General features: G+C 48.7%; 2 protein-coding genes across 2 annotated transcripts in view; both read right to left on the reverse strand.

Moving 5' to 3' along the window:
* The window catches only part of LOC132592056 (uncharacterized), a 51,579-nt gene extending 49,963 nt beyond the window's left edge, over positions 1–1,616 (reverse strand). Inside the window, exon 1 of the mRNA XM_088668970.1 lies at positions 1,387–1,616. The gene's annotated coding sequence lies outside the window, so the exon portion shown is untranslated. The remainder of the gene's footprint in view (positions 1–1,386) is intronic.
* Positions 1,617–6,071: 4,455 nt separating this feature from the next.
* LOC148686110 (neurotrophin receptor-interacting factor homolog) lies at positions 6,072–15,039 on the reverse strand. Its single transcript, XM_088668948.1, has 6 exons — positions 14,914–15,039; positions 12,899–13,391; positions 12,645–12,726; positions 12,293–12,360; positions 10,751–10,877; positions 6,072–7,938 (listed from the first exon to the last, which is right to left on the reverse strand). Exons 2-6 carry the CDS (start codon positions 13,298–13,300, stop codon positions 7,580–7,582), a joined length of 1,038 nt encoding a protein of 345 aa, XP_088525074.1. The 5' UTR covers positions 13,301–13,391; positions 14,914–15,039; the 3' UTR covers positions 6,072–7,579.
* Between the last annotated feature and the right edge of the window lie 144 nt (positions 15,040–15,183).

Raw genomic sequence — 15,183 nt, forward strand, 5'->3', positions numbered from 1 at the left:
TGAGTACTCAACCTGGAGTGTACTTAACCCGTAGTATGAGTGTAATTGGTTCTGGAAGTCCGTACTTAACCTGAAGCGTACTTATTTTTAAAAATTTAAAATAAACTTTATTAGAATTCAAATTAAAATACATTCACAAACACACCAAACAGACAATGATATAAAAATAATAACATACAAAACCATATATAAATAATAATATAACATACAAAATAATAACGTACAAATGGAAAGTGGATTAATCTGTTCCAGATGGGTCCACGGAGTACTTAAACTGAAAGTACTCAAACCAAAGTGTACTTAAACCGAGGCATGACTGTACTTGCATTGCAATTCTTCCACCATATCTTAACCTATATTTTTAGTAAACATTTTCATCTTGGCCTTATTAAGTTTAAGACCGGCTAGTTGCCCAAATTCTGATTTCTATTCTTGCACTTGGACTCTCTGCTGCTCTCAAGACTGACTCCTTGGGTGGGCTCCTTATTTCTTTGCTCTGAGGGCCAGGTATGTATCTGGCTAACCCCCTGAGGGCCAAGTGGGCAGAGCCAAACCCTTGAAATATAGGCAGGAAATTTATTGTTATTATTCTATTAGATTCTAGTGGGGGGCCTCACCCAGGGGTCCTCAGGAGGTACTCCCCACCCCCACCCCACTCCTGCTTCTGTCTCCTTTTCTTGCACTTGGACTCCTGGGGTGGGGTCCCTGTTTCTTAGGTCTGAGGGCCAGGTATGTATCTGACCAACCCCCTGAGGGCCAAGTGGACGGGGCCAAATACATCTCTCTTGAAATTAGGTGGGCAATTTATCATTATTATTCTATAGATAGCTTAACACACACACAGCCATTGATGCCAAGGTCCCTGGAGGCTCAGTGAGTAGCAGCGCCCATTTCTGGCTCGGCTGGTTTTCCAGCAACAATCCCTTTGGGACAGAGAGGATGTGGTCCTGGGATGCCATGCTCTGGGTGCGAGGGGATTGCTGCAGTGGCCTCCATGTGGAGCTGCCCTTGGAGACGACGGGGAAACTGGTTTGCAATGCAGCAGCCAGACTATGGGTTGGGATCCCTCTCTTTATTCCTGGCCTTTCTCTCCCACCTTTCCTCCCTCCCTCCTCCTAGTGGGTCTTTTAATGGGGGGGGGGGTAGTCCACCTCCTCGTCCAGCTTTGGAAAACCATTTGCACATATTTCCTCTGTTGTGCAATGACGCTGAGCGTCCTCTGATCTCCAGGAAGGAGAGCCTTGCAGACCTCGCCCCTCCCTGGCAGGACCCTCTCCTCCCTGACTTGGGTTTGCCCCCCCCCCCGGCATCCTCCCCTGCAGCCCCCCTGGGACCCCCCCCCCGTCTCCCCACTGCACCCTCTTGGGGGAGAGAGAGGAGACTCACCAGATCCCAGGAGGGACAGCGATGCAGCCCTTGCAGGAGAGACACCAAAGCAGGAAAGGAGGACTGGGGAGGGAGGGAGGGGCCTTGGCTCTGGAGGACCTGCCCACGCCACCCTTGCTTCCTGTCCTCTCTAGGAAGGCAGCTCGCTTCCCTTTAACCCTTGCCAAGCCGAGTCCACCCACCTCAGCCCGCCCTCTCTCTTGAATTGCAGTCTCCTGCAGCCAAGGCAGCATGACCTCAGATTTCTATTCACTGTTTTTTATTTTTGATGGCTGTCGAGGGCCAGCTTGGCTCCGCCTCTTGGCTCCGTTCTGAGCATCTCTCTCCCTCCCTGTCCCTAAACCGGGGGAACAGCTTGCAGCCCCATCTTCTGGCCGGCCTGTCCCTTGAAGGGCTTCCCCTGCTCAGCTTGGGCGGCGGAGGAGGAAGAGCAGTTCGTCTTCCTCAGGCGCCATTTGTGGGGCTCTTTGGGGGCCCAAGCTGCCTCTCTCTCCCTCCCCAAGAGACAGCCGACCTTCCTTCCCTCCCCACAGACTCCTTCCTGGGAGCCCCAAAAGGTCCTTCTTCACGGGGGGGGGGAGTCTAGGGTTTAGGATTGAACCCGGTTCTACAGGCACAGCTCCTCTCCAAATCAGGTGTTGTGACACTTCAGGTATAATCCAGAATAAATACTCAAAGGCTGGACTCTCTTTCTTTCTGCTGCTTCTCTCTCCTTCCCTTCTTTCCAGCTTCCTTCAGGTCTTCATACTTTGCTCCGTGAGCCCTGAGGGGCCACTTTTCCTCGCTTCCCCCCCTCTCTCTGAGGGATTTTCCTTTGTATGCCAGACCCAGGGGATCCTCTCAGCCTTTGCCACGGACTGGGGAATCTCCTTTTCCTAGAAGATCTCTCCCTCCTGACTGGAAGGAGACCCCAGAAGGAGAAGGAGAAGAGCGTTTTCCCACAGCTTCTCCTTCCACATTAACTCCCGCCTGAATACTCTCTCCAGACCCTCAACAAGGTCTCCCCCTCCAAGCTGTGAGGCTCCTTCCTCTGGCTCTAGAGATATTCTCCTCACAGAGGATCAGAGCCCCTTCTCCCTCCCTCCAAACTTCTCCTCATCCCCATCTTCTCCAAACCTTCCCCCCCATCTCAAAATCCAGCCCTTTCTAAAAATCCCCTCAGAAACGGCTCCCTTTATTCTCCCTCCAAAAGTGCGGGCTCCACCCCTCTCTTCAGCGGTAGCCAATCAGAGAGAGGCTAAGGACTCGGGAATCTCCTTTTCCTAGGAGATCTCTCCCCTCCTGACTGGAAGGAGACCGAAGGAGGAGGAGGAGGAGGAGGAGGAGGAGGAGGAGGAGGAGGAGGAGGAGGAGGAGGAGAAGAAGAAGAAGAAGAAGAAGAAGAAGAAGAAGAAGAAGAAGAAGAAGAAGAAGAAGAAGAAGAGCGTCTTCCCACAGCTTCTCCCTCCAGCTTCACTCTCTCCAGACCCTCAACATGGTCTCCCCTTCCAAGCTGTGAGGCTCCTTCCTCTGGCTCTAGAGATATTCTCCTCACAGAGGATCAGAGCCCCTTCTCCCTCCCTCCCTCCCTCCAAACTTCTCCTCATCCCCATCCAGGGGCGAACCCAGGATCAAAACTAGGGGGGGGCAAGGGGGGCAGCGAATTCCACTGTCGAACATAGAATCCTAGAATCCTAGAGTTGGAAGAGACCACAAGGGCCATCCAGTCCAACCCCCTGCAAAGCAGGAAACACCATCAGAGCATTCCTGACAGATGGCTGTCAAGCCTCTGCTTAAAGACCTCCAAAGAAGGAGACTCCACCACACTCCTTGGTAGCAAATTCCACTGCCGAACAGCTCTTACTGTCAGGAAGTTCTTCCTAATGTTTAGGTGGAATCTTCTTTCTTGTAGTTTGAATCCATTGCTCTGTGTCCGCTTCTCTGGAGCAGCAGAAAACAATCTTTCTCCCTACTCCATATGACATCCTTTTATATATTTGAACATGGCTATCATATCACCCCTTAACCTTCTCTTCTCCAGGCTAAACATACCCAGCTCCCTAAGCCGTTCCTCATAAGGCATCATTTCCAGGCCTCTGACCATTTTGGTTGCCCTCTTCTGGACACGTTCCAGCTTGTCAGTATCCTTCTTGAACTGTGGTGCCCAGAACGGGACACAGTACTCCAGGTGAGGTCTGACCAGAGCAGAATACAGTGGTACTATTACTTCCCTTGATCTAGACCAGGCATCCCCAAACTTCGGCACTCCAGATGTTTTAGACTACAACTCCCATCATCCCTGACCACTGGTCCTGCTAGCTAGGGATCATGGGAGTTGTAAGCCAAAACATCTGGAGGGCCGCAGTTTGGGGGTGCCTGATCTAGACGCTATACTGCTATTGATGCAGCCCAGAATTGCATTGGCTTTTTTAGCTACTGCATCACACTGTTGACTCATGTCAAGTTTGTGGTCTACCAGGACTCCTAGATCCTTTTCACATGTACTGCTCTCAAGCCAGGTGTCACCCATCCTGTATTTGTGCCTTTCATTTTTTTTTGCCCAAGTGTAGTACTTTACATTTCTCCCTGTTAAAATTCATCTTGTTTGCTTTGGCCCAGTTGTCTAATCTGTTAATGATATTTTGAAGTGTGATTCTGTCCTATGGGGTATTAGCCACCCATCCCAATTTGGTGTCATCTGCAAACTTGATCAGGATCCCCTCAAGCCCATCATCCAAGTCATTGATAAAGATGTTGAATAAGACTGGGCCCAAGACAGAACCCTGTGGCACCCCACTAGTCACTACTCTCCAGGATGAGGAGGAGCCATTGATGAGCACCCTTTGGGTTCGGTCAGTAAGCCAGTTACAAATCCACTGAATGGTAGCATTGTCTAGCCCGCATTTTACCAGCTTCTTTACAAGAATATCATGGGGCACCTTGTCAAAGGCCTTGCTGAAATCAAGATAGGCTACATCCACAGCTTTCCCTTCATCTACCAGGCTTGTAATTCTCTCAAAAAATGAGATCAGATTAGTCTGACACGACTTATTTTTCAGAAACCCATGCTGACTTTTAGTGATCACAGCATTTCTTTCTAGGTGCTCACAGACCGTTTGCTTAATGATCTGCTCTAAGAAGAAGAGTTTGTATTTGATATCCCGCTTTATCACTACCCGAAAGAGTCTCAAAGCGGCTAACAATCTCCTTTCCCCTCCTCCCCCACAACAGACACCCCGTGAGGTGGGTGGGGCTGAGAGACTTCAGAGAAGTGTGACTAGCCCAAGGTCATCCAGCAGCTGCATGTGGAGGAGCGGAGACACGAACCCGGTTCACCAGATTACAAGTCTACCACTCTCAACCACTACACCACACTGGCTCTCTAGAATATTTCCTGTTAGTATTGATGTCAAGCTGACTGGGCAGTTATTGTTTGGGTCATCTCTTTTCCCCTTTTTGAAAATATGGACAAAGTTCGCCCTCCTTTCCTGCTTGGCAGGGGGTTGAACTGGATGGCCCTTGTGGTCTCTTCCAACTCTATGATTCTATGATTCCTCCAGTCTGCTGGGACTCCGCCTGTTCTCCAGGAATTATCAAAGATTATTGCCAGTGGTTCTGAAATCACCTCTGCCAGTTCTTTTAATACTCTTGGATGTAGTTCATCTGGCACTGGAGACTTGAATACATCTAAATTAGGTTATTGTCCCAGAAAATAATTTTTTTGTGGCTATGAGCCAGGGACAAAGGGGTGGAGGTTTGCTTATCCAGAAGGCAACCAGCCATGGGTTCTGGGACAAGAACCCAGGCCTCACACCCAAACACACGGAAGAAATGCACCTCGGGCCATGGGCATACCCAGCGCAGGGCAGGGGGGGCAGTTGCCCCCTAGAAGCAGGGCTGGCGGGGCTGGTGGGCAGAGGCGGAGGCGGAGCACAGCCCGGCGGAGTGCGAGTTTGGCGTTCCTGCCCGCCGTGCCGCGCCCTCTAGCTTCCCGAGAGGTGGCCGAGCTCTGCGCTACAGCCTGCCTTTGGCCTCCCACCACTGCATGGTTTCCCCGCGGCCGCCAGGTGCGCCACCGATGCTGCCGCGCTCCTTGGAGCTCGGCAGGAGCTGGGAGGGAGCGCGGCTGCTTCTGCCCCGGGCTTGCTGGCGGGGCCGGCGGCGCTGCGGCGCTCTCTGTTGTTGCCAGTGGCCGTGCTCCTGGGCGCCTGCCCTTGGCCTCCCTCCACCGCATGGTTCACCTGCGGCTGCCAGGTGCGCCGCCAGCGCTGCTGCACTCCTTGGAGCTCGGCAGGAGCTGGGAGGGAGCGCGGCTGCTTCTGCCCCGGGCTTGCTGGCGGGGCCGTCGGCGCTGCGGCGCTCTCTGTTGTTGCCAGTGGCCGCGCTCCTGGGCGCCTGTCCTCAGCCTCCCTCCACCGCATGGTTCACCCGCGGCCACCAGGTGTGATGTTGCCGCGCCTGCCAGGCGTGCCGCTGCCGCGATCCTTAGCGCTCGCTGGCACCCACGGAAGAGGAGGCCCCAAGCCTGATGCCCCGGCGGAGGGAGAAGAGAGAGCGGCCTGCCAGCCGCCTCAGCGCTCACTTCCGGGACGCCTCTGTCGGCGGAGAAGGCTGTCCGCCGCCCCCAGGAAGGCTTCCTCTCAAGGAGGAAGGCGCCGGGCAGGGAGGAGGAGGCCGGGCTGGGACCTAGAAGGAGAGCCAGGCACTGCGAGGATAAGTTATTTTTATTATTTTCATTTTTATTCTTACGTCATCATCACCATAATCATCGTTCTCCATAGCCCCGCCCACGTTTCCACTTTGTGGCCCCTCCCCTCCCGTGCCTTGCCCCCCCAGTTTTGATCCTGGGTACGCCCCTGCCTTGGGCTTCTTTCCATGCAACAGAAAATAGGGTGTGTCACCTACAGCAGCATTGAAGGTACAATTTTGCATAAAAACCGCAGTCCTCCAAGCTTCCACCCAGAAGCGTTGTGGTAGGCCAGAATAAGCAGCATTGCCTTCACTGCTTCTTGAAGCGTTCTATTCCTTCGCTCTGCAACTCCGTTCTCCTATGGAGAGCTGGGGTTCATCAACCTGTGACTTATCCCTTTCCGGTGGAAAAAGATTTGTAACTCAGAACCTGGAAACTCTCCTCCCCAATCACTTTGGATTTTGCAAACCCTCAGAGAGAATTGGAGTTCCACAGCATTGACCCACTCCTTCAGCATGTTGGCAGCCTCACCTTTCTGCTTCAGAAGTATCACTCAACCCATTCTAGAGTGGTCATCTAGCAATGTCATCACATATCGGGGATATCGGGTCCCACCCACCCATCTATCAATGTCATCACATATCGGGCCCCACCCAGCCACAATATTCTTGTAAAATTTCCATTTTAACAATCCAATAAAAACCACAATAAAACATTCTAAATTATAATACAATCAAAAGAGCCAATTCTTCAAAGCCAAATTATAAATCCTTTGGGTGACTTCCCATGCTCTGAACTTCGGGGAATGATGATCTAATGTCATACTGTATTTCTTAATTAGTCCAAATAAATCATTTCCAATGTTAATACTTCATTCATTGTTTGTTTGTTTTTAACAACCACAGGTCCGTTCAACTTTCGCTCGTATTCAAATAGTCTGTCCATTATTTACGCAGCAGGGTAGTCCTTTATAATTCTGTATGAAATGTTTTTAATTTTCTTCTTCTTCGTCATTTTCCTGTCACTTTCGGGTTCTGCACACAAGGGCAAATCTCTGTGCGTCACATCAAAGACAAAGGGAAGTTTAGCCTTCTACCATTAGTCCTGGGCAGATATCCAAAATTCCCTTCTGTCATCTCGTTCCAGCTACTAACAAGTTGATGCCTCAGCAAAACACAATAACTCCAGTCAAGAATTCTTTTTAACATTCCATTAAGGGTCATTGTCAGAATCATAGTCAAAATTTCACACAGTCTATTTTGAAGTTAAACCATAACAATAACAAAATACTCTTTAAATCCCGCTTTCATATTTCAAACACTAAACCTTTGGGAGGAGATTTGCCGATTAAAACAGCAAATGCAAAAAATATCAAAAGAAAATAATGGAAGCGCACCTCCCCAAACATACCGATCCAATTACTATGAAAGTCCTCTAGATCAAAAAACTTGGCTGATTCAATTAGGAGATAATTTTATCTCTCCTAGTTCAAAGTATGCCCATTAATTAAGTGCAAATTTCATCTTAAAAAACAGGTGTCCTCTGCTGATGGCGACAGCTTTGTAGTGTTGACTCCCCTGTATGAATTCTGTGGTGCTCAGTGAGATGGGAGCTCATACTGAAGCTCTTTCCACATTCCACACACTGATAGGGTTTCTCCCCTGTATGAATTATCTGATGGGAAGTGAGATGGGAGTTCTTACTGAAGCTCTTTCCACTTTCCACACACTGACAGAGTTTTTCCCCAATGAGAATTCTTTGTTGGGAAGTGGAATGGGAGCTCTGACTGCAGCTCTCTCCACACTCCAAATTTTTACATGGCTTCTCCTCTCTGGGGATTTTGTCATGTTCACCCTTGTTCTCAATTTCCAATTCATCAAAATCTGCAATGGAGGCAAAAAGGGATTAGAGCCTCAGGAACAAATCATAGAGTTGGAAGAGACCACAAGGGCCATCCAGTCCAACCCTGAAGGGAGTTGGGTGTGTGTTTATTACCTTTGTGCAAAATAAAAAAATTCCTTCAGTAGCACCTTAAAGACCAACTAAGTTTATATTTTGGTATGAGCTTTCGTGTGCATGCACACTTCTTCAGATACACGAAAGCTCATACCAAAATATAAACTTAGTTGGTCTTTAAGGTGCTACTGAAGGAATTTTTTTATTTTGCTTCGACTCAGACCAACACGGCTACCTACCTGTAACTATTACCTTTGTGGTTTGTCATTAACCAACATATTTATTATTGGATTCTGGTGGGTTGTTGAATGCTGCTAAATTTGATATACAGTAGTGGTCAAAATTGTGGAAGCCTTTTGGGGGAAGGTTTGATGGCTGAGTAATATCATAAAATTATGTATCAATGGAAAGTAATTTAATCAAGAATGTCATTACCTGTGTTCTATCAAAAGCTATAGCCAAATAACTAGAAAAAGGAAGCACAACTTGCTTTGTTTGACGTTTGTGAGATTGTTATGTGATTGCTATCAAGTTGGTTCGTATTTTTGTCTTCTTTCGTTTCATGAGTTTGAAGAACATTATAAAATGAAAGAAAAATATGTGAGGAGGAGAATCGGAGAAGATTTACACCCTACTTGCGCTACACCTACCGTGAAACACCCAGTTACCACAGCTGCCCTAAAGCTAAATACCTATGTCCAGGCCCTTATATCCCCTTACTAAATGAATCTAAAATAGCAATCATTCCTTGGTTATGTGATCCCAAACACAGATTACAGCCCCCACTTTAACCCATAGCCCTTCTCATGCCAGCTGAAGATGTCTGTCCACCCTGTTGGCGTTTCCCCTGCCCCTTGGCCAACTGCCACTCGCTTACAGCGAGATCTCCCTCAATCTGAATGTGACAGCAGAGAGAGTTGAAATTACCAAGGGAGCAACAAATGCGCGTTGGTTCCAGAAGAGCAAGAAAACTACCTTGGCACATCTCTGTGAAGTTGTACCTCTTCCTCCTCAGGGTTCCCCCTGGCTCAGCCTTGCCTCTCTTCACCCAAATTTCGTGTGTGTGTGTGTATGTGGGGAGGGGGGAACTGGCCTCCCTTCTCTTCCATGCCACCTTTTCTCTCCATGCCTCCATAGTGAAAACAATGAAAAATATGGAATATATTATAACAAAAATGTAACAGAAATTAACATAGGAAGACAGCTGTGGTTTATGGTACGTTGGGAGCACTGACAGACCAGTCAAAACAAGAATATTAGAACATAAAAATCGTATTCTAAATAAGGTCATGGAGGCACCCCTTACCTCTCATTTTGTTGAACAAACCATAAAGCCACTGATTTTAAATGGTTTGTCATTTACAAGCATAACATTCCTGAGGTAAATGGAGAAATTACATAAGAAAGGGTCCTATTGGATTTACAATTTTGGGTCTCTAGCTCCCGCAGGTCTTAATCTCTATATTGATTATAGCCCCTTTTTGTAATTTAGCTTTATACATATATCCAGGCTTTATGTGCATAAAGCTCAGATCATCAGCTTCTTATAGCAAAATTCCAGTCTAAACTGAAGAAAGTAGGAAAAACCACTGGGCCAGCAAGACACAATCTAAATCAAATCCCTTATGAATACACAGTGGAAGTGAGGAACAGGTTTAAGGATTTAGATTTGGTGGACAGAGTGCCTGAAGAACTATGGATGGAGGCTCGTAACATTATACAGCAGGCAGCAACGAAAACCATCCCAAGGAAAAGGAAATGCAAGAAAGCAAAGTGGCTGTCCAACGAGGCCTTACAAATAGTGGGGGAGAGAAGGCAAGAAAAATCCTCTTTACTAGGCCTCAAAGCACAAGAAGATCATTACAGCTCTGATTAAATTTGATTTTGATTAAATTTCATGCCCGTTCATTGAAACTTAGTCCCACTTCCTTCTTCCGTTCTTTTTGAGAATTTTTAAAAAAATACTATGAAGAGGAAATATGAATAATTGTTACTTCTGGATTTTAAAAAATTGTTTTGTGGAGTTTTTTTTTTGTTCCACATAAACTAGTAAACAGTTCAGGAGATTGTTGCTCCATTTGTTACAAATACAAATCAATATTATTTTAAAAGTAAATTCTGTTTGTAATAATTGTTTGGTACATTTTTTTCAATTTTCACAAAAATTTCCTTTCCTCCCCAGAAAAAAATGGAAAAAACCTGGGGGGTGGGTGGGTTCCGATCTTCAAAATTTCCGGAAATTTAACATCTCTACTACCATAGCTGCCAAGTTTTCCCTTTTCTCACGAGGAAGCCTATTCAGCATAAGGGAAAATCCCTTAAAAAAAGGGATAACTTGGCAGCTATGTCTACTACTACCTGAGATTCAATAAGCCTGGCTCTTCTCTGGGATGGATTTTGTTTGGCCCAGTCATGGCATCCCCTCCATCTCCAAGGTCAGGCGTCTCTTTGGTCAACCCAAGAAAACCTGACAGAAGCTACTTCTCTTTCCTAACAACTCTGAAGCTGACATTGAAGATGACCTGGGCAGTTCAGACCAGCCCAACTGTGGTATAAAGAGGCAGAATTGGAGGATGATGGTTCACAGAAAAAACTAATTTACTGTTTATAGTGGGGGTGTTAGGTTCCCAGGTGTTGTAGGGGGCGCTGTTGAGCTCTGTGAAAATATATGAGGTTTGTCACCTAGAGGTATTTTGTTGAATTTCCAGGCAGATATGACCACCCCACAGGGAGCCTTACCAAGAGAGGCCACGATCCCACGATTCTCCTCCAAGACGTCCTTATGCAGAGCTCTCTGGTCAGGATCCAGCAATGCCCACTCCTGGTCCGTGAAACGAACAGCGACATCTTCAAAACACACTGGACCCTAAAAGAAAAAGGGAAATGTCCTCCTCTGAGACAGCAGAAATATGATATGCCACACAATGCTCTGTTCTTTCCTTCCTCTTAATGGCTGCGTTGTTTCAATAGGATTCCTTTGCTGCACATTTTAATTTTGGATGCTTATTTTAACGCTTTAATGGAATTCTTTTACTCTGCGTTTTAATTATGGGTGTTCGTCTTTGTGCAAATAGGTGGTACTCCTCCTTGTGGACCCTTGACCATCAGGTCCAGTCATGACCGACTCTGGGGTTGCGTGCTCATCTCGCGTTATTGGCCGACGGAGCCGGCGTACAGCTTCCAGGTCATGTGGCCATCATGACAAAGCCGCTTCTGGCGAACCAGAGCAGCACACGGAAACGCCGTTTACCTTCCCGCTGCTGCAGTCCCTATTTATCTACTTGCACTTTGACGTGCTTTCGAACTGCTAGGTTGGCAGGAGCTAAGACCGAGCAACGGGAGCTCACCCCGTCACAGGGATTCGAACCGCCGACCTTCTGATCAGCAAGCCCTAGGCTCAGTGGTTTAGCCCACAGCGCCACCTGTGTCCCTTACCACTGTCTCCATAAGAAATTGCAGCAGTTGCAGCAGAATTAACATAAACCACTGTATAGTAAGTTTATGTTAATTCTGCTGCAACTGCTGCAATTTCTTATGGAGAGGGCCAATCCTGAACATTTTGGATTTGGGACCATTATGCTCATTTGCCTTCAGTTGCAGTAAAGCTTTGCCAAATGAAATACAATTGCCTCTGGTCTATTTTTGGGAATCCTGCAATGCGTTTAGGTTTTTACTCTCCTAACAATACATTGGAGTTCTGCTCTGGATCAATATTGAGTAGAATTCCATGACAGGGTCGTCCTCCAGGAAATCATTTGCTGAGAGTGAAGTCCCACAGCTCCCCACAGCATTCCAAGTCTCCTCCTCTCTGGGTTTCCTAGCATACGATCGAACAGTGTGCCACTGTGCAGCCTGCCTTTGCTCCTCCATTGTCAGACGTCTCCTGGCTCTGAGCGCCAAGCAGGGAGGGTGGCTTCTGGCAGAAGGAGAGGGAGCCACCGGTGGCTCCTCCTTCTCCTAACTCACCTCTGCCTCTCCACCTCCCTCCTCCCACTCTCCTCCTTCCTCTTCTGCCTCTGATTCTGGACTGCATTCTGCCACAGAGTCTCCCAGCTCTCTAAGCCCTGTTACCCCTTCAGCTTCTGACACCTCCTCTTCCCAGGCTTCACCCTCTTCTCCCTCTGACCGCTCATCCTTCTTCCACCTCCACTCCTTGGGCTCTAAGAAGTCTTCCCTTCCCAGTTCCCCGGCTGTTTCCTTCCACCATTCCTCTGTGCCCAACCAGTCCATGACATTGCTCCATCCCTTGGCCTCTGTCCCCACAAGGCAGCTTCCCCTGACCTGATCTGGTTCCACAGCCGCTGTTTCCCTTCTGCCCCCATGAGGTCTTGCCAGCATCATTCTATCACCTGGAAGAGAAAAAAGGTAAGCAGGATGCCAGGAGTGCCTGCTTCTCTCACAGGTGAAACAGGGCATCTCTAACCACAGATGGGCCTTTGAGAAAGCCTGACCTGCTGAGAGCAGTTGGAGGTTTGTGCCCATTTCATATGTTAGTTGTGCAGAAATACATCTCCCCTCCTCTGGACCCTTGTTCCCAACAGTTCCCCCCCAAAACAAGATGAAAAGAAACCAGAGATTATTTGGAAAAGCAACAGAATGAGACAATACGGAGAAAAACCACCTTCTTCCTTACCCAGTAGCCTCTCTCTGGTCTCCAACGGAGGCCTCTCTGCCTCACAGGAATCCAGGTCCATTTCTGCAAAGAGATCCTTTTCCTGAAAAAGAAACAAGGATTCAAAACAGAGAATGAATGGGGATAAATATTAGAAAGATCTCATTCCATGAATGCCTCACGGGAAAAATGATGAGCAATCAGTAGGGCATTATGGGATGTTCTCCGTCCTGTTTGGAGACCCTTGGGAGTATCCAGAGGAAAGTCTCTCTCACCTGGTTTCTCTCCTCTGCCTGACTCAGGAGGAAACCTTCGGCCAGGGCCACCGCCTGGGATCTGGTCTCCGCTCCGCATTCCCTCACCCAGCTCTCCATCTCCGGGGGAAGGACAGCCAGGAACTGCTCCAAGATCACCAGGTCCAGCATCTCAGCTTTCGTGTGCCTTTCTGGCTTCAGCCACTGGTGGCCAAGGTGGTAGAGTCGGCTGCAAACCTCTCGGGGCCCTTTGGCCTCCTGGCAGCAGAACTGCCTCAACTTCTGGCTCTGCACCTCCGAGCGGAGGGTGTCCTCCTCACCCAGGATCTTCTGCACAGAGTTTTCCCAGAATCCCCCACTGCTCCCAGTTTGGATGGCATGGCCTCTTCCTGCTCCAGGGCCAGCTGAGTCTCGCTCATCCATCTGTGCTCTCACAAAGCCTCTGAGAGATCGGAAGGAATCCTTTTGTCTTCTGCCAAGTTCTGCCTGTGCTAATGAGAAGCTCTAGCAAATCCTAGAAAGCAAATACATTGTCCTGTTACAGGATTTGTAGTTCAGGAGAAGAAAATGCTTCTCTGAACAAGCATGGATAGGAGTCTTGATAGGAACCAGGGCTAGACTGGACCACAGCCCAAACCATGAAATATCTTCTTAAAGAAGGAGGAGGAGGAGGAGGAGGAGGAGGAGGAGGAGGAGGAGGAGGAGGAGGAGGAGAAGAAGAAGAAGAAGAAGAAGAAGAAGAAGAAGAAGAAGAAGAAGAAGAAGAAGAAGAAGAAGAAAGCAGCCTCTAGCCCTCCTAGAAGGACCATTGCAATGCAAAATGTGGAGGCAACTGAAAGGATTTATTTGAGGTGAATCAGCCTAGTTTCTCCTGCCTTCCAGTCAATGCATGAAGTCAGAACTGACTGACAAGGGAGTCATTTGTATCTTGTGAAAATGGAAGTTTGGCTCTAGTGGGGGGCCTCACCCGGGGGTCCTTGGGAGTTGTTCCGCCCCCACCCCCACTTCAGGGCACATTTCTCCCCCGTTTCTGTCTCCATTTTTGCACTTGGACTCTCCTCCACTCTGAAGACAGACTCCTGGGGTAGGGTCCCTTTTTCTTTGCTCTGAGGGCCAGGTATGTATCTGGCTAACCCTCTGAGGGCCAAGTGGGCAGAGCCAAACCCTTGAAATATAGGCAGGCAATTTATTGTTATTATTCTATTAGACTCTAGTGGGGGTCCTCACTTGGGGGTCCTCAGGAGGTGCTCCCCACCCCCACCCCACCCTCCTGCTTCTGTCTCCTTTTCTTGCACTTGGACTCTCTGCTGCTCTCAAGACAGACTCCTGGGGTGGGGTCCCTGTTTCTTAGGTCTGAGGGCCATTATGCATCTAGTCAACCCCCTGAGGGCCAAGTGGACGGGGCTAAAGAAATCTTTCTTGAAATTTAGGTGGGTAATTTATTATTATTATTCTGTTAGATATCTTAACACACACACAGCCATTGATGCCAAGGTCCCTGGAGGCTCAGTGAGTAGCAGCGCCCATTTCCGGCTCAGCTGGTTTTCCAGCAAGAATCCCTTTGGGAGAGAGAGGATGTGGTCCTGGGATGCCATGCTCTGGGTGCGAGGGGATTGCTGCAGTGGCCTCCGTCTGGAGCTGCCCTTGGAGACGACGGGGAAACTGGTTTGCAATGCAGTAGCCAGACTATGGGCTGGGATCACTCTCTTCATTCCTGGCCTTTCTCTCCCACCTTTCCTCCCTCCCTCCAGTGGGTATTTTAGTGTGTGTGTGGGGGGCAATCCACCTCCTTGTCCAGCTTTGGAAAACCCTTTGCACATGTTTCCTCTGTTGTGCAATGACGCTGAGCGACGTCACACAGAGTTAAAGTCCCAGGGACTCCTTTGTTTGAAGAAGGGAGATTTGGGGGGAGTTTGGGATCCTCTGATCTCCAGGAAGGAGAGCCTTGCAGACCTCGCCCCCCCCTCCCTGGCATGACCCTCCCCTCCCTGGCCCTCTTGGGGGGGAGAGAGGGGGGGGAGGGAGAGGAGACTCACCCGATCATCCCAGGAGTGAAGGGACAGCGATGCAGCCCTTGCACGAGAGACACCAAAGCAGTACAGTAAAGGAGGACTGGGGAGGGAGGGAGGGGTCTTGGCCCCCCTTGCTTCCTGTCCTCTCTAGGAAGGCAGCTCGCTTCCCTTTAACCCTTGCAAAGCTGAGTCGACTCAGCCCTCTCTCGCTTTGCTGCTGTGATGTATGTGACTTTAAGTGTGGAATCTTATTATGTGCACCTGAATCCTATTAGCTGGGATACAGGTATTTTA

The sequence above is a fragment of the Zootoca vivipara genome, chromosome 4, assembly GCF_965207765.1.
Source record: "Zootoca vivipara chromosome 4, rZooViv2.hap1.1, whole genome shotgun sequence".
NCBI classification, from domain to species: domain Eukaryota; kingdom Metazoa; phylum Chordata; class Lepidosauria; order Squamata; family Lacertidae; genus Zootoca; species Zootoca vivipara.

Bases quoted from the DNA above. Each gene is read 5' to 3' on its own strand.
- LOC148686110 (XM_088668948.1), bottom strand. From the start codon at position 13,300: ATGGATGAGCGAGACTCAGCTGGCCCTGGAGCAGGAAGAGGCCATGCC. The intron at 12,361-12,644 runs GTAAGGAAGAAG...TTTCTCTTCCAG, and splicing joins GACCAGAGAGAGGCTACTGG to GTGATAGAATGATGCTGGCA. The intron at 7,939-10,750 runs GTAAGGCTCCCT...CCTCCATTGCAG, and splicing joins TGGGATCGTGGCCTCTCTTG to ATTTTGATGAATTGGAAATT.